The sequence below is a fragment of the Pan troglodytes genome, chromosome 2 (genome assembly GCF_028858775.2).
Source record: "Pan troglodytes isolate AG18354 chromosome 2, NHGRI_mPanTro3-v2.0_pri, whole genome shotgun sequence".
NCBI classification, from domain to species: Eukaryota; Metazoa; Chordata; class Mammalia; order Primates; family Hominidae; genus Pan; species Pan troglodytes.
In genome coordinates this window covers 49,849,427-49,872,423 of record NC_086015.1, presented here as the reverse complement: position 1 = coordinate 49,872,423, position 22,997 = coordinate 49,849,427, and the positions used below count along the sequence as shown (strand labels likewise).

At 40.1% G+C, this 22,997-nt stretch overlaps 1 protein-coding gene across 4 annotated transcripts in view; it reads left to right on the top strand.

Annotated features, from left to right (window-relative positions):
• The first annotated feature begins 3,209 nt into the window (after nt 1–3,209).
• Nucleotides 3,210–22,997, top strand: part of LZTFL1 (leucine zipper transcription factor like 1) — a 30,955-nt gene continuing 11,167 nt past the window's right edge. Inside the window, exons 1-3 of one of the 4 annotated variants that reach the window (XM_016940895.3) lie at nt 3,210–3,270; nt 20,143–20,267; nt 22,410–22,604. In XM_016940895.3, coding sequence (XP_016796384.1) covers nt 20,191–20,267; nt 22,410–22,604 — 272 coding nt within the window. In that variant the 5' untranslated portion in view covers nt 3,210–3,270; nt 20,143–20,190. Of the gene's footprint in view, nt 3,271–14,885; nt 16,489–20,142; nt 20,268–22,409; nt 22,605–22,997 lie in introns of those variants that run through there. The other 3 variants (XM_516411.8, XM_009445348.4, XM_016940896.4) reach the window with 3 other exon arrangements.

Sequence of the window (22,997 nt, the reverse complement as noted above, 5' to 3'; positions counted from 1 at the left end):
TTGTGAAGCATGAGATGCTTTTTCTTGATAATACACCCTGACAGCTGTTAAAAAGAACCAAGTATGGTAACATTTATTTTTAATCTACTATTCATAAACTTATTTACTCTTCTTGGAAATAGATATAGACAGGATTTTTCTTCTTGAAAATTGAATGTGTAAAGGAGTGAGATCCTGGAAATACTTTTTAAAAATTATGGTAAATTGATTTAATACATTTCTTAAGAAAAGCACAAAATTAGCAGACATTAAAACCAGCATTTCCTTTATAAAATTATCATTATGATTAACCAATTTGAAAAATCACAAAACCCTTTTTTTCCTTACATAGCAGAAATGAAAACCAAAAACAAATAAACTATGGACTTGGGGTGATAATGACTTGTCAATATAGTTTATCAATTGTAACACATGTACCACTCTGGTGGGGGATGCTGATAATAAGGAGTGGGAGGCATATGTGGAGACTGAAGGTTTATGAGAAATCTCTGTACCTTCCTCTCAATTTTGTTTTGGACCCAAAACTTCTCCAAAGGATAAGATCTACTTTTAAAAATTGTCTTTTGGCCTATTTGTCCAACCACATCTCTAGCGGGTTTTAAAAAATGTTTACTTTAAATATTTAAAATTGAGTTTTAGTCTATTAGGCAATTTTGTCAATGTGATTAACTCCTAGGTTGGTATAACAGTCCGAAAAGTCAGGTGTGAGGAAAACATCCCTTTTGTTTTTATTTTTAAATTTAATTTAATTAAAAGTCCTGGGACGTGCAGGTTTTTTACACAAGTAAACGTGTGCCATGGTGGTTTGCTGCACTTATCAACCCATCACCTAGATATTACACCTCACATGAATTAGCTATTTATCCTGATGCTCTCCCTGCCCCCAACCACCACCGACAGGCCCCAGTGTGTGTTGTTCCCCTCTGTGTCCACATGTTCTCATTGTTCAGTTCCCACTTATAAGTGAGAACATGCAATGTTTGGTTTTCTGTTTCTGTGTTAGTTTCCTGAGGATAACAGCTTCCAGCTCCATCCATATCCCTGCAAAGGACATTAACTTGTTCCTTTTTATGGCTGTGTAGTAATCCATGATGTATATGTGCCATACTTTCTTTATCCAGTCTATCATTGATGAGCATTTAGGTTGAGTCTGTGTCTTTGCTATTGTGAATAGTGCTACAATGAACATACACATGCATGTATCTTTATCATAGAATGATTTCTATTCCATTGGGTATATACCCAGGAGTGGGATTGCTGGGTCAAATGGTATTTCTCATTCTACATCTTTGACGAATTGCCACACTGTCTTCCACAATGATTGAACTAATTTACACTCCAACCAAAGTGTAAAAGTGTTCCTATTTCTCCACAGCCTTGCCAGCATCTGTTGTTTCTTCACTTTTTAATAATCACCATTCTGACTGGCATGAGATGGTATCTCATTGTGGTTTTGATTTGCATTTCTCTACCAATCAGTGATGTTGAGCTTTTTTTCATGTTTGTTGGCTGCATAAATGTCTTCTTTTGAGACGTGTCTGTTCATGTCTTTTGCCCACTTTTTAATGTTTTTTTCTTGTAAATGTATTTAAGTTCCTTGTAGATTTTGGATATTAGACCTTTGTTAGATGGATTGATTGAAAACATTTTCTCCCATCTTGTAGGTTGTCTGTTCACTCTGATGATAGTTTCTTTTGTTGTGCAGCTCTTTAATTATGTCCCATTTGTCAATTTTTGTTTTTGTTGTGGTTGCTTTTGATGTTTTTGTCATGAAATCTTTGCCTGTGCTTAGGTCCTGAATGGTATTGCCTAGATTTTCTGCTAGAGTTTTTATAGTTTTGGGTTTTACATTTAAGTCTTTAATCCATCTTGAGTTAATTTTTGTATAAGGTGTAAGGAAGGGATTCAGTTTCAATTTTCTGCATATGGCTAGCCAGTTTTCTCAGCACATTTATTAAATAGGGAATCCTTTCTCCATTGCTTGTTTTTATCAGGTTTGTTAAAGATCAGATGGTTGTATATGTGCAGTCTTATTTCTGAGATCTCTATTCTGTTCCATTGGTCGATGTGTCTGGTTTTGTACCAGTACCATGCTGTTTTGGTTACTGTAGCCTTGTAGTATAGTTTGAAAGCCTCCAGCTTTGTTCTTTTTGCCTAGGATTGTCTTGGTTATATGGGCTCTTTTTTGGTTCTATATGAATTAAAAATTTTTTTTCTAATTCTGTGAAGCATGTCAATTGTAGTTTAATGGGAATAGCATTGAATCTATAAATTACTTTGGACAGTATGGCCATTTTCACAGTGTTGATTCTTCCTATCCATAAGCATGGAATATTTTTTCATTTGTTTGTGTCCTCTCTGATTCCCTTGAGCAGTGGTTTGTAGCTCTCCTTGAAAAGGTCCTTCACTTCCCTTGTTTTCTGTATTCCTAGGTATTTTATTTTCTTTGTAGCAATTGTGAATGGGAATTCATTCATGATTTGGCTGTCTGTCTATTTTTGGTGTATAGGAATGTTTGTGATTTTTGCACATTGATTTTGTATCCTGAGACTTTGCTGAAGTTGCTTATCAGCTTAAGAAGCCTTTGGGATGAGACTGTGGGGTTTTCTAGATATAGGATCATGTCATGTGCAAACAGAGACAGTTTGACTTCCTCTGTTCCTATTTGAATACCCTTCTCTTGCCTGATTGTCCTGTCCAGGACTTCCAATACTATGTTGAATAAGGGTGGTGAGAGAGAGGGTATCCTTGTTTTGTGCCAGTTTTCAAGGGGAACAGTTTCAGCTTTTGCCCATTCAGTATGATACTGGCTGTGGATTTGCCATAAATGGCTGTTATTATTTTGAGGTACGTTCCATCAATACCTAGTTTATTGAGAGTTTTTAACATGAAGAGATGTTGAATTTTATTGAAGGCCTTTTCTGCCTCTATTGAGATAATCATGTGGGTTTTGTCTTTAGTTCTGTTTATGTGATGGATTACATTTATTGATTTGCATATGTTGAACCAGCCTTGCATCATGGGGATGAAGCCGACTTGATTGTGGTGGATAAGCTTTTTGATGTGCTGCTGGATTCGGTTTGTCAGTATTTTATTGAGGATTTTTGCATTGATGTTCATCATATCCCTTTGATGTTTTTAAGATACAACTTAATTTTTAACTGGAACTCTTATTTTCTAGGGAAGGCAGAGAAAATCCATCAAGTTGTACCCTACCCACCCTTTGGTGACTTTTCCAAGTAGCTGGGCTAAGTTCCAGGAGAAAGCTCTGTAAGTTGACAAGCGCATCTGACATATTATAATTATGTTTTGGTGGTGGTTGTTCCTGTTTTTTTATTATTATTCCAGATTAGATGAATGGGACAAGGAGAGTAGCTCTTAGCATAAAGAAGGGAATGGTGATGATTTTGAGTTATTTCAGATGTAATCCTAGGATGTTCTGGAAGCAGCAGGAGAGAGAGGAGAATTCATAAGCAACTCTGAATCATCTCATTGGCAGATAGTGATAAAATGGTTGGTGGTAGAATGAGACCAAGACACACTGATGGATTATGAGTTCTCTTTAGATGTGTTGAATGTAAATAGCTTTTGAGAATCCCACTTGGAGAATACCTGTAAGCGCCTGCAAATATAAATTGGGAATGCAAACAGGAAGTGTGGTTGGAGATGCAATTTTTTTTTTTTTGAGACGGAGTTTCGCTCTTGTTGCCCAGGCTGGAGTGCAATGGCACCATCTCGGCTCATCGCAACCTCCGCCTTCCAGGTTCAAGCGATTCTCCTGCCTCAGCCTCCTGAATAGCTGTGATTACAGGCATGCGCCACCACACCTGGCTAATTTTGTATTTTTAGTAGAGACGGGATTCCTCCTTGTTGGTCAGGCTGGTCTCGAACTCCTGACCTCAGGTGATCCGCCTGCCTTGGCCTCCCAATGTGCTGGGATTACAGGTGTGAACCACCGCACCTGGCTGGAGATGCAGATTTGATGGTCATCCTCAGATGCAACAGATGAAACCCTGGGAATGAATGGAATTACACAGCCAAGGGGGATACATGGTAAAACAAAGCAGCTGAGGAGAATTTTCAAGGGATACCAATGTTCAGGGGTGTGTAGCAGAGGAGCCAAACATGGACAGCAAGAAACCACAGAAAGGAGAGGGCAGAGTAGCAAAAGCCCAGGAAACTGTAAAGGAGGAGGTGTCCATAGTGTAAAATGGTGCAGACCTGAGACAAGGCATTCAATCTGGCAGCCATCAGCTCATTTGATGGCTTTTGAGAAGTCTGTTTCAGTAGGGAGGAGGAGAAGAAAGCCAAAATGCAGAGTGAATGACAGGTGAAGTGCAAGAAGTCAATAGAGGCCACTCTCTGGAGGAGTTTAGCAATAAAGAGGAGAAGAAGTTAGGGCAGCTGACTACAGAAAAGGTGTGGACAAAGAAAGGGTTGGCTTAGCATTGTTTATGGATTATCATTGTTTATGGTTTGTCATTGTTTTCTTTTTTAATGTGGAGGAGACTTGAGAATGACTTTAAACTGAGGAAGGATCAAAGAAAAGGGAAGAAAATGAAGATATAGAGCCAAAAAGAAAAATCTTAAGGGATAATTGATGGAGCTTGGTCCTAGCAGAGGTAGAAGGGCTTAGATGAGAATGGGATCTAGTTAACCCTGGACAAGAGTTCTTGCGAATCAGTAGAGCAAGAAGAGAAGAAAATACATGGGTGTCCTAGAGGAAAAGATGAGAGCTTAGAATCTTTTTGTAGCCCCATGACACTTATTACACATTTAATAATTTTGCTCTCTATATCTGTGAAAAGAGTAAATAGTAAACCACGAATGATGATCATTGCTCTCAAAGTAAGTCACACCAAAATTTCTATGCACCTTGCCTCAAAAAAAGATGTTTCCCCTAGTGTAGCAAGAAAGTGAACCTAATGTTCATAATATTCCTACATGATATAACTTTGTGTCCCTCAAAAAATATATGGTGACTTTCTGTTTAATTTTGCTATTAAATATCTGAATGGGACCTGCCCAGTACATCTAATTCAAATCAAAGAAATTTTGACAGGACTTTACCAAAACCAAGCATGCCTGCTCAAAGAAAGCTCATGAAAAGGGTTATGAAACAATTAATCGACCACAAGTAAAGCCCTTCCATCTGTTCCACCTACCCCACCTTCAGTGTGAAAGGCCTGGGTCTCTTCAGCCATCTGGAGAAAAAAAGAAGAAAAAGCTAAAAATAGTGGGCTGCAACCAAAATGAAAGTATCTAAATGTTGGTAACAGTGTTTGAAGAGGAAAGGGCATGTTCCTTTGAGTGGTTTCCAATCTAGGTCTCATGGCCTGAAATGTCTGCCTAACTTCTGATTTAAAGAGAACAGAAATAAATACTGGCTCTTAGAAAGAAGGTGCCTTGATTGGGGTGAGCACATAAAACAATGGAAAAAGTGACAAAAGCTGCTTTTGTCTTACCTTTTGTTTTCTCTTTTCATTATTAAACTGTAAAAGTAATGCCTGTCTGCTTAAGAAATAAATTCAAGTTACAGACATATATAAAGTAGGGATCAACCACCTCCCATCCCTACTGCCACTCTAGCACCTCTTCCCACATTTTGATGTGAGGAATTTATTGCTTTACCTTTCCAAATTTGCATGTATGTGTGTTTATAAAAATGGGATCTTACTATTCTCCAACTTGACTTTTTTTCTTTTCACTATATACTATGGAAATTTTTCCATGTCCGTGCACATGGATTCTTCCTTGTTCTTTTGACGGCTACAGAAAACTACTCTTTTATTGCTCCATAATTCATTTAGTCAGTCCCCCATAAGAGGATCATTTAAACTATCTCAAGACTTTTTACCACAGAAAAAGCTGCTGTAAACATCTCTGTACATACATCTTTGTGGTCTTGTTGTTTCTTAAATAAATTCTTAGAAGTGAAGGCAAATTGCTGGCTTAAAGGGTGTGTACCTTTTCAGTTTTGATGACAATTTCCAGACTGTCCTCCAAAAAATGTCATACTAGCTTATCCTCCTATCAACAGTTTTTAAGAGTGCCTTTTTCCTCATGCCCCAGACACTACTGAGTGTTAATACTCTTTAAATATTTTCTTGCTTATAGATAAAGGTACTTTCTTTGAGCAAAAGGTTAGGGATATTAAGGGAACTTCCCTTCTAGAAAAGTAGCAGGAGGATCATATGTTAAGATTTAAGAGAAGGGAGGGAGATGAACGTGTCAGGACTAGGAATGCTTTGGGAGACAGCCACTTGGGTAGAGTGGAGCAGGAGCTGACCCACAATGTCCAGGCATCTAAAAAGCCCAGAGAAAATTGGGGAAAAAATGTCAAAAAGTTTTTATGAAGTCAATATAGTTAGTTATGTGACTTTTCTAGTTTGGGAACAAGAACAAAAAAAAAAATGAGAGACAGGGTCACCCAGGCTGGAGTGCAGTGGTGTGATCATGGCTCACTGCAGCCTTCACTTCCTAGGCTCAAGCCATCCTCCCGCCTCAGCCTCCCAAAGTGTTGGGATTACAAGTGTGAGCCACCGCACCTGGCTGGGAAAAATTTAAGGTTGGAATCCATCAGTATATTAAAATTGAGTGGTCTGGTGAGAAATAGAAACTTCTCATAGTTAAATGATTGCACAAAGGTTTGACTTGAGACCAAAGAGAAATGAGTCAAAGAGAAGGACTGATGGGCTAGAAGAAAATAGAAGTTTCGAAGATCACAGCTGGCCAGGCACGGTGGCTCACTCTTCTAATCCCAGCACTTTGGGAGGCCGAGGCGGGCGGATCATGAGGTCAGGAGTTTGAGACCAGCCTGGCCAACACAGTGAAACCCTGTCTCTACTAAAAGTACAAAACTGAGCTGGGCGTGGTGGCAGGTGCCTGTAATCCCAGCTACTCAGGAGGCTGATGCAGGAGAATCGCTTGAACCCAGGAGGCGGAGGTTGCAGTGAGCCGAGATCATGCCACTGCACTCCAGCCTGGGTGACAAAACTAGACTCCATCTCAAAAAAAAAAAAAAATCACAGCTAAATCACAATCAAGTTAGAGGCAAGGTTTAAGGGGAGTGAGAGAGTTAGAGCAGTGGTCAGAGAGTTGGTGATGATTAGCGAGAAGCATTTCTGAGTTCAAAATTTCAACAAGGCGTGGAACAGCTGCTGGCTATGATGGGGTGTGGGGAGCAGACAGGTCCTGAAGTGAATTGGAGCTGAAGGTTTCTGAAGAACAGCAGGTAAAGCCACGAACGACAAAGGGGTGCTATGTGGGTCATGCATCAGGAATGGCAAGATAGGGTGGAGCCATTCTGCAGGTCACCTGCAGAAATCCCAAGGCCTGATTGAGTATGCTTGAATGAGTGAATGTTCTGGATGCTGAAGGGTTGATGGAGAAGAGGGAGCAGCAGAGCAAGAAACAAGAGCTTCATTGAGGGAGGGCTGGTTGAGAGGCTGGCTTCACTCAAGGGTCAGGAGGTGACTGTGAAGGACGCACAGACTACCAGCCACCCATAGGTACAGGTGTTGGGAGGGAGAGGGTGGAGAGAAGGAAGCTTCCTCTTTGGTAAGGAGTGTTCGAGGAAAAAGCTGATGATCTCAGGACATCAAGAAATATATTGTGAATCCCACAAGGCATTCACTGGAAGCTGGAGAGGAAAAGTGTTGATTAGGATTTCTATCAGGCAATTTGGGGACACTGAAATGATTGAATGTGAATCAAGGGAATTAGGAATCAGGGCATCCGAGAATGGATAAAAGGAAGGAATGGTCCACATGGAGCTTCCCAGTGAAGGTGTACTGGTGCCTCTCCATGGTGGTGCTGCGGGGAGGAGGTGTGAGAGTGAGACCATCAAGTCCCTCCATTCTGCAGGGACTGGGGAGACTGTGTATCTGGCTGGTAGCCTCTGCATACTCATGCATGTCCTTCCATCGACTCACTACATGACCTTGTAAAAGTTACCTACATTCACTTAGCCTCCATTCTCTCTTCACAAATAAGAGTAATCATAGTATGCATCTCATGAGGCTGTTTGAGGATTAAACATAGCATGTTAGACATGAAACATGTATTACTGGAACACAGTAAATATGCAATCAATTAAACTATAATTACTCACATTGTAGAAGGTTTTAAAATATATATCCATTTTGAAGGGGAAAGTTTTCAAAATATTGTAAATTCTAAGTAACAAATACAATGGGCACATGGAAAAATCTCTCAACACACAAATAGAACCTTCTTATGTGGACACGACAGCGATCCTAGTAAAAACAACTATCTCCATGGTTTTCATGGCTTCTCTTACACAAAATCAAGTATAGAAATTCATACATTAAATCTCTTAAAATGCAAATTTTTTCTGCCTTATATATGCAGATATTTAACTTCATGTTGTCTTCTGGTTTATATTCAGTCTCACTATTTTAAAATAAAACCAAATTATATCACATAAGAACAACTGGGAACCATTTATCTTCAATTCTATACACGAAAAGTATCAGTTCTGTGTATGTTAGCTGTTCAAAGTTATTCTCCACAGTCTTTTTTGTGGATGATTTAATGAAGACATTCTTACCACGTTAGCTTAACACTAGTCCCTTAGATTGGTGTCTTAGCTTCAATGGTAGCAGTAGACCAGATATGTAACTTTTCTTTATATCACCCTGGGTTTTAGTGTGTTCAGTTATTTTTTTCCCTGCCCAGGTCATTCGTTTCCTGCTTAATATTTTTAGCAAAGCAGTGACATTTTGGCAATATTGACTTCTAAAAGTAGAAGCTCATCTAACATTTAATCTCTTAGCGTTTGTAAGGAGTCCACATGCTGGGCTGTTTCAGGTATTGGTGCCCGTGTTTGCTATGTTCCCTCTGTCCTTTCTGCCTTGCTTCTCCCAGGCTAACATTTGCTAATCCCTGAAGGTTCAATTCAGGGATTTTCCTCAAAGCTTTCCCTGAAACCCTAAATTGAGCTAAGTGCCCCTTGCCTGGTTTCCTAAAAGGTGATCACATTATGTTGACATGACATGATCCTCTAATGGGTCCGTCTGTCCTGCTGGATGGTTAGCATCCTTGAGAGCAGGGACCTTACTTCATCTTTGTTCTCCCAACAACTGATAGACACTTTAGACACAGGGCCGATGGCCTATAAAAATGTTTGAAATCAGAAATACACAGTTGCACCTGAACAACATTGGTTTGAACTGTGTAGGTCTACTTATACATGGATATTTTTCAATTAATATATTGGAAAAATTTTTGGAGATTTTTGACTATTTGAAAAAACTCACGGAAATATCAAAAAATTCGGATTTTAATTAATGCATAAAATATATGTAAAGGTTGGTCTATTTTATAATTCACTACCCTAAAATATACACAAATCTATTACAAAAATATAAAATTTATCAAAACTTATGCACAGAAACACTTAGAGACCACATGGCACCATTCACAGCAGAGAGAAATGTAAACAAACATAAAGATGCAGTATTAAATCATAACTGCATACAATTAACTGTAGTACACTTTGTACTACTGTAATAATTTTGTAGCCACCTCTTGTTGCTAGTGCAATGAGCTCAAGTGTTTCAAGTATCAGCTTAAAATAGCTATGAGGCTAATTATCTCCACCTGAGCAGTTCATCTCTCCAGTAAATTATGTATCATAGTAAAAAAGTGATTTTCAGCAGTTCTTGCATATTTTGTGTGTAGTGCAATACTGTAAGCCTTAAATAACATCATGGTATCCATACAAAGTGTCACTAATGATGCTGGAAGTACTCCCAGTAAGCAAAGTCATGATATTACAAGAAAAAGTTGAATTACTTGATATGTACCATAGATTTAGGTCTGCAGCTGCAGCTGCCCTCCAGCATAAGGACCATTGTAAAAAAGAAGAAAAGGAAATTCATGAAGGCATCACTGCATCTACTCAAGCTGCTGCAAAAACCTTGTACTTTTGGTGAACTACCTTTTTATCTTGTATTAAAAATGCAGCTTTTATGTGGGTATAGGATTGCTCTAAGAAAGGCATCTCTAATATAGTTTGAGAAAAAGTGAAGTCATATATGAAAACTTAAAGAAAAAGGAAGATGAAGGATCTAAAGCCAGAGAATTTAGTGCCAGCAAAGGATGGGTCGATAATTTTAGAAAGAGGTTTGGCTTTAAAAATATCTTAGTTGGCAGCTTCTGCCAACTAAGAGGCAGTAGGTGAGTTTCAAGACACCACTAAGAAAATTATTGAAGAGAAAGGATAGCTGCCTAAACAGGTTTTTAATGCAGATGAAAATGCCCCATTCTGGGAAAAAAGATACCACAAAGGACATTTATTCATAAAGAAGAGAAATGAGCACCAAAATGTAATAGGAAAGGATTATCTAACTCCAATGTTTTGTGCAAATGCAGTGAGGTTTATGATCAGGTCTGCTCTTGTCTATAAAGCTGCAATCTCTGAGCCTTGAAGGAAAAAGTTGAACACCAGCTGCCAATCTTTTGGTTGTACAAGAAGACCTGGACAACAAGCACCCTTATTCTGGATTAGTTCCATCAATGCTTTTGTCCATGAAGTCAGGAGGTACTTTTCCAGTAAGGAGGTACTTTTCCAGTGACTTTTAAAGTTTCTTTTTATATTGGACAATGCCCCTGGCTACCCAAAACCCCATGAGTTCCATGTCAAAGGTGTTGAAGTGGTCTACTTGCCCCCAAACACAATGTCTCTAATTCAGCCTCTAGATCGGGGGTCATAAGGACCTTTAAGGCTCATTGCACATGGTTCTTTATGGAGAGGATTGTCAATGCTGTGGAGGAGAACCCCAGCGGAGACAACATCATGGAGGCCTGGAAAGATTACACACCACTGCAGATGTCATCATTGCTACAGGAAAAGCCATGAAAGCCATCAACCCTGAAACAATAGCTGGAGAAAACTGTGTCTGGATGTTGTGCATGAGCCAAACAAGGAAACCATGAAAGAGATTGTAGATATGCAAAATAAGAACAGGGGCAAAGGGTTTCAAGGTGTGAATCCTGGAGAAAGATTCAAGAGCTAATAGACACCACACCAGAGGAATTAGCTGAACACAAGTTGATGGAGATAAGTGCTTCCGAACCAGTGCCAAATAATGAGAAAGATGTAGAAGTAGTGCCAGAAAACACATTGACATTAGACAATCTGGAAGAATGGTTTCAATTATTCAAGACTGATTTTGACTTCTTTTATGACATGGACCCTTCTATTATGCAGGCACTGAAACACGCAAATGGCGGAAGAAGGACTGGTACCACGTAGAAACATTTTTAGATAAACAAAAAAGAAAAAGTCAGACAGAAATTATGCATTTCCATAAAGTTACACCGAGTGTGCCTTTCTCTCCTGACTCCCCTTCCACCTCCTCCAACTCCTTCTCCTCTGCCACCCGAGACAGCAAGACCAACCTCTCCTCTTCCTCCTCCTCCTCAACCTATTCAAAATGAAGACTTTTATATTATCCACTTCCACTTAATGAATAGTAAATATATTTTCTCTTCCTTATGATTTTCTAGTGTTTTCTTTTCTCTAGCTTACTTTATGGAAATAATATAGTATATAATACATATAATGCATAATGTATGCTCATGAACTATTTATGTTATTGGTAAGGCTTCCAGTCAACAGCAGTCTATTAGTAGTTCAGTTTCGGGGGAGTCAAAAGTTATATGTGGATTTTTGACTGTGCATGGGGTCAGCACCATTATCCCTTGTGTTGTTCAAGGAGCAACTGTAAATGCTTGGGCTCAAAATATTAAAAGAAACCACAAAATATAAATTAGTAATTGTTTTATGGAATGTCTTCAAAGTGTAGCATTAAGTCAAACTAGAACTCAAACAGTAGTTATATAAAAACATAAGGGTTAAGTCATGAGAACTAAATAATTCATTCTCAAAAACTCCTAAAAGTTATATAAATCACCTCAAAGTTACATTTAACATGGGAAACAGGGATAGCTGAATATGTCTGCTGCCTTATGATATGCTTTCCAAGAGAGGGCATGTCCAGGGCCAAAAGCAACCCACAAACACAGTATCTGGAACCCAGTAGGAACTCACAAATGTTTGTTGAGATGTTCCTGTTTATCTCCAATTTAATTCTGCAAGCATAGCTCAGAGCTTCTTATAGCCCAGCCATACTATGTTATTATATAATAAATATTTCTTCCTTCAAGGAGCTTGCAACATAGTAGTTGGGAAGACAAACTCATATAAGCTGGCTAAAAATGACATTTCCATTTGAGTTCACTTTATTTTTCATATATTATTTATCCATCCCATTGAGAAAACTTCCAGTCATGAACACAGCTATTCATGACACAGCTATTCAGCTCTTCCAATAGGACTACACAGCCCCAGCTTTGTAGGCAAAACTTTCTGAGCAAATTTAATTTTTTGTTTACATTTTCTATGATGAAATGCAATTGGTGAACACCCTTACATTGCCAGAAGTCCATGGAAACATTTAGTGAAGACCACAGATCTAGGAAGACCCACATTTCTGAATAAGACACTCTTAAAGGTGCTCCATCCTTGTATAAGCTGTCAGTATATCTCTTTTTGTAGTTTGCCACTTGTAATAATAATAAATGTACATCTCTGGACACTTCTACTGCAGCACCTGATGAAAATTCTGGTTCCCTGTCCAAGACAACTCTCAATTTCACAATCATCACACTCATCCCCAACTTTTCCACACTCCTGTTAAAACCTAGCCCAAATTCCACTGCCTTCTGGAAGACTTTTCTGAATCTCTCCTCTCCAGCCTCAACAGAAGTGAACTATCTCACACCCTCTCTGAACTACCCTACTACTTACTGTCTACTTTGAAATTATTCTGCAAGCTTGAATTCTCCCTTCACTTGATTATAAGGCCATTTTTGAAAGAGACCAATCCCATCTTGTTCATTATTCCCTTCCCCATTGTGTCTTGCGAGTATCCAGATTTCCATTAACAGCTGCTGAATATACAGACTGAGATTGTGGGTTTAACTGAAATGTATATGCATAAGGGAGTATGGAAAGAGGAGCTGGTGCGTATCATCATCTTTACAATCAATTTTTCTTGTACTCTACAAGAAGGTATTCCCCACAACCAATTCTTAAAATTTTTTGAGGTAGACTTCTCATTTTGATGGTTTCGGTGTTTGTTCCCTTTGGGGTGTTGTTAATGCATTGAGATTATCAGTGAAACTAATCTATCATTTGGGCTAAGTAATTGCCAACATCCACACATTCTTAGAGGGAGTTGTATTTTATGGTGAACCACTTCCTTGCTTGACCTGCTTTAATGCATGTGATAGTGATTTCACTAATCTAGTTTGTCAGCACTCTCCAATACTCTGCTGGTCACTAGGGTGTTTTGAAAGCAACTGAAAATAGCCTCTTGCCTACTTCAGGCCTACTCAAATGCATATCTCCTGTAAAGAGCCCTGTAATCTGGGCCCTTCTCTTCTATAAGGTCTTGGCTACTTTCTCAGCAGCCAAGGTGGGGCAAGATGGGGAAGTTGAAGAGAACTTGTATGGTAGAACTTCATGCAAGAAGCCATGCTGCAAAGATCCTGTCTTCTTAAGAATAATGTCCTAAAATAATTTCCCCTATTTTCCACCTACTACCAGTTCAGTATTTATCAAACTTTTCTCTTTCCCATATAACCTTTCAGATTTTTACATTTTCTGTGTATCACCTATTTTTTTTTACTTAATCATTTTCTTCATTTCCTCTTTCTACTTAAGTAAAGCCTCACCTTAGTCCCCCTGCATCCCCCCAAAATTTATAGTGCAGGGGCAGCTGGGGCTTTCTGAGTCCCTCCACTTCTTCCCTCAGATTTCCCCCTCAGATTTTTTCCTCAGACTCACTACCATGGCCACAGAACCTTGCACACAACAGGGGTTCTGTAAATAGTGGCAGAATGAGTGAATCTGTTGGCATCCCTGAGGAGGCCATGATCAGCTTTCCATTCCTCCTTTTGCCAAGTCTAGGTTGCAAACACCCTGAAACTGGTGGTCTTAGTATGATGACTGGGAACTTATAAAGTCATAAGTCTCATTTCATAATAATATAAAAAGAATTTATCTTCATTTTATTTATGTTGAACTCTGCTAAAAGGTACAAAATGGACTTGTGTGCCTCCCTCCAAATTTACACACACACATACACTCACACATACACACATTTTAAAAAACTGTCACAGCAATTAAAATAAATAAAAACAGAGCCTAAGAAGATCACTAGTAAAGTAGGATGGAGCTGTTCTCCCTCACGGCTCGAATTGTTTGCTTTGGTGACCAACCCGCACTAGTAAACAACCTGAAGTACAAGTTCAGCCTTTTCATGCGCCAAATTCATCACTTTGAGACTAAAATTCATGTTCAGATTTGCTGACACTATTTAGACAGCTTATGTAACAACACTCAACTCTGTTGGGTAGATTGGCTAATGGTGATTAACCTCCTTGGTATGGAAGATTTTAGATTAAAGCAGAATTTTAAATTACAATAACTAGCTGATGGAGTTTTGCAGAATAAATTTTAAAATCCCCAAGCCACAAATGTAATATTTGCATTATACACACGCTCCTTTCATTCCCTTGAATTGATAACACTTCGCAATCACAAGATTTGGCCTAGGAGAAAATAAACGAGCTTTTCAGCAGTGCGAGCTGATGAACAACTTTGTTTACTGATCAGTCATAAAAGTTTTTATGAACTTCATCTCGCACCCACAACACCTTGTAAAGTGACCCTCTCACTATGTGAACACAACGAATGTCTACAGAGGAAAGAACCAAGTATTATGAGGATTAACTACTGGAATGGAATGTGTCTATTAATAGCTCATAGTAGGCACTAAATAATGGCAACCATTGTTATCAAATTGAACAACACTCACTAAACAGAAATGGGGAGGTGGGATGGTAAAGGGGAAGTTTAACTGAGCTTGGAAGGGGTTAATATGCAGGGTTGAGAGAATCTGCCCTTAGGAATCTTTCAAGAAGACAGGGATCCTGCCCAAATGCCATTGCAGTGCCAAGGGTAGGGAGCCTAGCCAAAGCTGAAGTTGGGCATACCCACGCCACTGCCTTCAGGCCATCATTCCGTGCATTGGAGTGCTCCAGGTGACACACAGGAGAACCTTGTTTACTGTTCTTGACCCAAGGCTTGAGATCCTTCTGTGGGCAAATGCCTGCACATCACCTCTGTATTATCTGAGTGAAGGACTCTGAGTCCCTGGTATTTGCAATAATCGATCTCATCCTACACTTGTCCTTCCAAGCCAGTGTTTCTAAGAGTGGTCCTGATCTGTGATCACTCCTGGAACATCGGTTAAAAAGTGCAGATCCCAAGGACCCAAGCTAGACTTGTGAATCAGAATTTCTGGAGATAAGGCCCAGGAATTTGTTCAACAAGCTTCCATAGTAGTTCCAGGCATATGGAACCTTTTGAAATTCACTGCTCTCAGAGAAAACCCATGCTTTTTGCATTTTTTTTTAAATGGAAAAATGTTGCTAGAGACTTTTAGCTGGAAATATAAGAGAAGATAATAACACAGTAATAATAATGGGCGGAGTCATGGGGAGGGGTCGTTTGAAGCTCTATTTGAGAACCTGCTGGCATTGGTGTTGTTGGCCTGTCTCAGCCACCCTGATGCTCAGGTAGGAACTCCTGAAAAAAAAAAAAAATGTCTGGGCCGCGCCCTATGAGACCATTGAAAGGTCTGGGATGTCCATTCATCCTTGGGGTCACCTATGCCACAGGAAGTTCTGGACAAGAACTTCCCAACAATCCATAAGCGGACGCCACGAGGCGCGAAGCGCGTTCGTGGCCACACGCAACTCCAGGCAGCCCAACCCTCCCGCTACCTTCTGCAACTGCAGTCAGCTCCCAAAAGTGAACGTGGCACAAAAAGGTGGGACTTCCGGCCCTGGAAGCCAATGCGCATGTGGCAGTCAACCGGTTACGCAATACTTCCTGTCGCGTGATCCTGAGGACCAATGAAAATGCATAATTGCAGTCCACGTGCCTCGGTTTCCGTTAGCAACCAGAGGCTTCTAAACAACCTACCCTCTTTCCCCATTTTCTGTGGTCCAACTACCCTCGGCGATCCCAGGCTTGGCGGGGCACCGCCTGGCCTCTCCCGTTCCTTTAGGCTGCCGCCGCCGCCTGCCGCCATGGTGAGTAACCGACCCTCAGGCGCCGCACCGCGCACAGGAGAGAGCGCGGCCGGGGCTGGAGACACTGAGTGGGTGGGCCCGGAATGATTACGTGGCCTCGTTGGGTCTGGCCGCACCTCAGCCTCCCTGAGAAGGGGAGCTGCGCCGGGCGCGAGAGATTCGGTTAACCGCAGCCCAAGACCTTCTGGGGTAATCCTGGGTGAAGCCTTTTCCCAGCAGCCCAGCTCCGCCGCATCGCTTCGTTTCTCTCCTGCCTGCGGGGGCTGGAGCCAAGGCACAACTCTTAGGTGGCAGGTGAGGAGAGCTAGAGGAAACTGCTGCCGGCCTAAGGTGCACGGCAGTGTTCTTACTCTATTTCAAGAAGCTCCAAGTTTACACACACACACACATTAACACATACCCGGGGTCTCACTCAGTTTCAGGAAGCTCCGGGTTTACACAGACACGCGCGCGCGCGCGGTAACCAGAGGAGCAGGGAGAACGAATCTAGCTTTCTGTGTGATTGAAATCCAACTTTCTGATGTGGAGGTGACTTTAAGAATCCCAGCACCCCGTATTACAGCTGAGGAATTTGGGTGACATTTCCTTTGTTTTGGCTTGCTCAAAAAATATCATTAATCCCTCCAGCGAATATAGCATGCCATCTTAAATACCAATCATACTTAGAACAGTGCACAGCACTGAAGTGTTCAGGAAAACGGATGAAACCAGGGTTGCGAGCACTACCTGAAATAGCTACTGAAATACTTCAGCAACCAGAATTTCTATTTAGTCCACACTGTGTTCCAAGCGCTGTCTGGGAGCTGAGAAGACACCTGTGAGCTAAACAGATTGCTCCCTCCCCTTCTTGAGTTTAGAGCCTCTCCACTCATTCTCTTGATTTCCCTAAAATATCAGGAGAACACGTTGAAAACAAATCACAAAAAAATTTGTATCTCTTCCTATTCTATCTTCTGTCATTCCTTTCCATCACTTAACAACTGAGGCTTTGGAATCAGGCTCAGGTTCTTCATTAGTAAATTGCAGATAATAACTACACAAGACTGTTAATATAATAAGTAAGATAATGCGTGTAAACAGTGCAGTACCTGTGAAAATATTAAGCATTCAGTATCTGATAGGTATTATTAAACTGTGCTCATTTTTATCATTACAGTTTCCTCCTTGTACTTATCTTAAATTGTATATGGATTTGTGGGCATGGTTAAGAACAGGGAACCCTTTCTGGTACCTTACCCATTTCTCTTCTATCCCCTTCCCCCTAAACACACATACACAATTTGTGGTACAATTTCAAGACATTAGCTTGGCAATGCTCTGGCAGGATTTCTTGCTGTATGTTTTCAGCTCTTTTTATTATTATTTTAACGGAATATTTCTACAATAAAATTCAAACAAATTCTGACTTCCCCACTTGGATACCTCCCATTGTTTCTAACCATTTTAGGACTGATCATCATATCTACCTCTCATTTAGCAGATAGTAAAACTAATGTCATTGGGGTTAAGTGACTTGGTAACAGACTGTTACCAAGGTAGATAGTTGCATAGCTAGACCTAAACCTGGTTTCTAATCCAGTGCTTTGTCTATTATACCACATGTCTACCTATTCCATTTCCTCTCTAATGATTTGACATAAATACATATAGTATATGTGTGGAAGTAAAGGTTTGTGAATAGCCGTTTCCTAGGCTGATGCTATTTTTCCTTTTGAACTCAGCTGTCCACTTTTACCCCCTTTCTTCATTCCAATCCATTTTAAAGGAACTTTTCTGTCATTTACCCTTCTCAGTTTGAGTAATTTTTCCTTCTTGGTCCTAGGACAGTCTTAACTTTCCTTGAAAGGAGGGAAAGGAATGAACAGATAGGAATTGGCCACCTGCTGGCACAAGGCACTATGCTAGGTGTTGTGCATTATAAGAAATGGTTCGTGCCCTCATAGAGTTTACAATCTACTTGGAGGAGCAAGACCTGAAAAAAAAGATAATCAATAATACGAGGTAGTAATCAGCCTGTGACGGTACCAAAGAAGTAGCAGAGATTATATATGCTAGGTTTTGGAGGAAGGCATACCTATAGAGTTACTGAGGGCATATTGGGAGATGGCACAGAGTAGGTGAAACAGGTTAGGCCATGAAGGGTGGGTAGGAATTCAGTGATGTGGTGGAGCATGTGTGTACTGGCTGGTGAGATCCAATTGTATGCATTTCTTCTTACCTCTTCATTCAGTGACATTATATTGGTGGCTCGAAATCAGCCATGATGGAAGTATTTATGCCATGGAAATCAGCAGTGCTACAAATCAGGCCCCCCTACCTAGAAAACCTGCTGTTAAATATTTACCATCATACCACTGGGTAGGATTCAGATTCTCGAATAGGAATGGAGAGATGCTTTAGGATCAGAGTAACATGAGTGAAAGTCAAGGCAGGAAATTTTAAGTCATGTTTCAGGACTGATGAGCAGACTAGTGTGGCTAAAGTAGAGTGTTCATTTAGTAGAATCCTGGGAAACAGGGTAAGAGAGTTTGGGAGGTTTTGGGGGAGCAAAGAGTGTAAATGTAATACTATAGACAGTGAATAATTATTAAGAATCTGGGCCAGGCGTGGTGGCTCACCTCTGTAATCCCAGCACTTTGGGAGGCCGAGGCAGGTGGATCACGAGGTCAGGAGATCGAGACCATCCTGGCTGACACGGTGAAACCCCGTCTCTACTAAAAATACAAGTAATGAGTCAGGCGTGGTGGTGGGCACCTGTGGTCCCAGCTACTCGGGAGCCTGAGGCAGGAGAATGGCATGAACCCAGGAGGCGGAACTTGCAGTGAGTCGAGATTGCGCCACTGCACTCCAGCCTGGGTGAAAGAGCGAGACTCCGTCTCTAAAAAAAAAAAAAAAAAAAAAAAGAATCTGTATTTATGCTTTGTTTTTAGCAAATTGTGACATTGTTTTGTGATATTTCTAAATTGTGGGATATTCTTGCCCATACTAATGTGTGACTATCAGAGATAATATTGTCTCTAATGTAGGTAGTCAATTATTTTTAGTGTGTAATAGAAATCTGTCTTGTTATTCACAACTCAAGTGCATATGTGACTGTAACCTGTTGTACTTGAGTACCTTAGAGATTTCCCTTTTGCTTCCCTTCAACTCTTGCTATCTCCATTCTATCCTCCAGACCTTAAAGACTTATGCCACCTAAACTGCTTTGTAAATCTCATCAGCAGCTTAATTACAAATCCAACTAACATGGCTGATGCCTTGCTCTTAGCTGACTGCTGACCTGCTCTGTTATTTGGGTGCTAGCCCTACCTCCATGGGCTTGCCTCTTAAATATTTGTCAAGCTGTCATCTGGTTTAAAGTACAGACCAATTAGTGGTTCTTTCCAAATCAAATATACTTGTTAAAGCTGTATTTAATGGGGTAAGGGTTAAGCTGCTATAACAGAGTTGCTGTTTTTTGCTGTAAGGTTAAGTGGCTTGAAGAATACAGAAGTTTATTTCTCTCTCACTTAACAGCCATCTCACTGCTCATCTCAGTTCAGTGAGAGGGTCAGTGCCTCTCCATGAGGTAGAGACATGGGGCCCTTTCATCTTGCGGCTCCCCCAGCCTCTAGGGCATTGATGTTGTCTGCATGATTCAGTCAAGTCGCCACCTCTTCCAGGTTTCAGAGAAACAGGGAGGGGCAGAGGTACACCCCATATCTTAAGACCAGGTCTTTGGAAGTAGACCACAACATTCATTGCTGAGAAGTAGTCAGCAGTGACTTGATTGCAAGGAGGGCAAGGAAGTGTCATCTAGGTGGGCAGCCATGCAGCCAGGAAGAAGGGAAGAATAGAATTTGATGGAGATCTAGCAGTCTCGACCACAGGATATCTTATGCATTTTCATTGTTGGCTCTTTGATCAGATCTTCAAAACTAACAATTAAATTACCTCTTTCTTTTTCAGGCAGAGTTGGGCCTAAATGAGCACCATCAAAATGAAGTTATTAATTATATGCGTTTTGCTCGTTCAAAGAGAGGCTTGAGACTCAAAACTGTAGATTCCTGCTTCCAAGACCTCAAGGAGAGCAGGTATCAGAGGAGGACTCTAAGCAAACCAAATAGGAACATGGATTCTTTCTGGTAGCCAGTATGGGGGTGCCATAGCAGAGGCCAGACAATTTCTGGGATTCATCATGATCAATTATTTGCTAAGAGCAGCTACACTAAGCCTCATGGATACAGGAAACAAAAGAAGTTGTATTGTGGTGAAAGCAATGAATCTATTGTCAGAAATGCATGTGATAATTGTAGGATAATTGTAGGATGGCAGAGTTTGAGAAGGAAGTTGCCAAGGGTTTGTGGATTAATGATTGGCTTGTTGTATTGAAGATTCCAGAACTTTAATTACTTGAGTTATTAATTAAATGGTTAGAGCTATAAGACATGGCAATTAGTGAGAAAACACTTCTGTGTTTCATACTGAATAATTAGTAGAGAGGAAAACAGCAGGAAATCATAATGCTGACTAGTACCAAAATTGTTAGTTGATTTCTAGCATGAGATGATAATGGTTGGACCATAGCTGATTTGTAGCAAGAGATGAATGTCAAGTCAGATATAAGTGAAAAAGACCTCCAGGTGAGCTCCAGCTGCCATAAACCCATGAATGTCTCAGTATTAGAGGCCATCAGCCTTAGACCATTCAGTCCATTAAACTCATCTGGTAATCTGGTTTCCTATCCCCCAGCAGATGAAAGCAACAATTTAATTGGCGAGAACATATGTTCTATTAAAGAATATAGAAAGATTATTAATATTTTAATAAGGATTTATATTTTAAAAGTTTTGGTTTTTTGAGAATGACTAAATTCTGCTGGCTAGATGAAACATTAAAGAATTATAAAACAAATACTATTAACTTGAGTTTAACTATGATAATGCTTTAGTGTAACTGGGTCTTGCTTGATGATGTCTTTTTGGAAGTAGGGAAGAAAATAAAGCTGAGGTTGCGGTAGCTGCTCTTCATCTGCTGAGAATCTGAGGGAGAAGGGACTTTGGAGGGTAGAGGTAGGGAGAGGAGAGGACGGTGTTACTGTGATACTGTCATTGAAACTGGAAGGCACACACAGAAGCTTTTTCAAGGATTCAGCTGTTGGGCATGAATCCTTTGCCCAGAATCATTGCTGAAGATGATTGTGGGGTTTAGTCACCACCAATGTGACCATAGGCAAGTCATCTCCACTCTTCAAATCTGTGTTCCTATCTGTAAAGTTAGGGGATTGTAGAAGATGGCACCAAAGTTCTCTTCCAACCCAAGCATTCTCTATGTAAGAGTAGTTTTGTTTTTTTGTTTGTTTTTCTGAGACGGAGTCTCACTTTGTCGCCCAGGCTGGAGTGCGGTGGCATGATGTTGGCTCACTGCAACCTCCACCTTCTGGTTACAAGCGATTCTCCTGCCTCAGCCTCCTAAGTAGCTAAGATTAAGGCACATGCCACCACACCCAGGTAATTTTTTGTATTTTTAATAGAGAAGAGTTTTTGCTGTGTTGGCCACATTGGTCTCGAACTCCTGACCTCAAGTGATCCACCTGCCTCTGCCTCCCAAAGTGCTGGGATTACAGGCATGAGCTACCATGCCTGGCCCTGAGAGTAGATTTCTAATGCTATTGTTGATGATGATATTCATTTTTGTGGAGTGTTCAGTAGAACTTTAAGATAAGCTAGTTTTTATTATTATTATTATTTTGGGTCTCAAGAATGCAAAGAGAAGCAATATATATAATTACCATTTATTTCCCATAGATGTTTACTAACCTGTGAATAGTTCATACAGTTATTAAAATGTTAGAGAAATATTAGAAAGAAATGAGACTATGCCTTCCGGGTGACTTTTGAAATTATTAAATGTAATAAGACTGATTTCAGTGGAGTTTGAAATAAGACATTTAATACTAAAAAGTTAAAAAAGTAGATGATGGTTTTGGGAATGTGTTTGAGCATTTACTTGTATTAAAGGATGTGCACAATTTAATCATTTGAATAGATGTCAAAAATTAATTGAGTTTAAATTATTTTCAATGTTTATTAATAAAGAAGATAGTTCCCAGAGAGATTTTCACTGTAATCTTTGAATTTCTTAGATTACATGAATGTGGGTTTCTTAATTTTGCTGTATTTTGTAGATTTTTCTTGTTGTTTATCTATAAGTTTTGGATCATGGTTGTTTTTCAGGCTGGTGGAGGAGACCTTCACCATAGATGAAGTCTCTGAAGTCCTCAATGGATTACAAGCTGTGGTTCATAGTGAGGTGGAATCTGAGCTCATCAACACTGCCTATACCAATGTGTTACTTCTGCGACAGCTGTTTGCACAAGCTGAGAAGTGGTATCTTAAGCTACAGACAGACATCTCTGAACTTGAAAACCGGTAATAAAATTTGAACTTGCAACTGCGACAATAATGGCCCAAGCATAATCTTAAAAGTTAGTGAACATCTTTGGCTGCATATTTTCTTGGGGCTAGCGTGTGAGGAAATTTGGGTAGGGTAACAGCAAAGCATTGAGTCACTGAGTGATCTCTTGGGTACCACTAAGCACCCTTTTAAAAGTTCTCTGTTTCTACTGTTCCTAGGTATTACAAAGGCCATCGAGATTTATGAAATTGCTTTTCAGGCTATCATTAATTATTTCTTACAGCATTTTTGTTAGCTTGGTCAGTATTACCATCAGATTGGTCAACTAAGAAATAAAGATTATGAGACAGTTGAAAAGTCAATTCAAATATAATAAATACCATCAATTCAATCCAGTAGCATTGGAA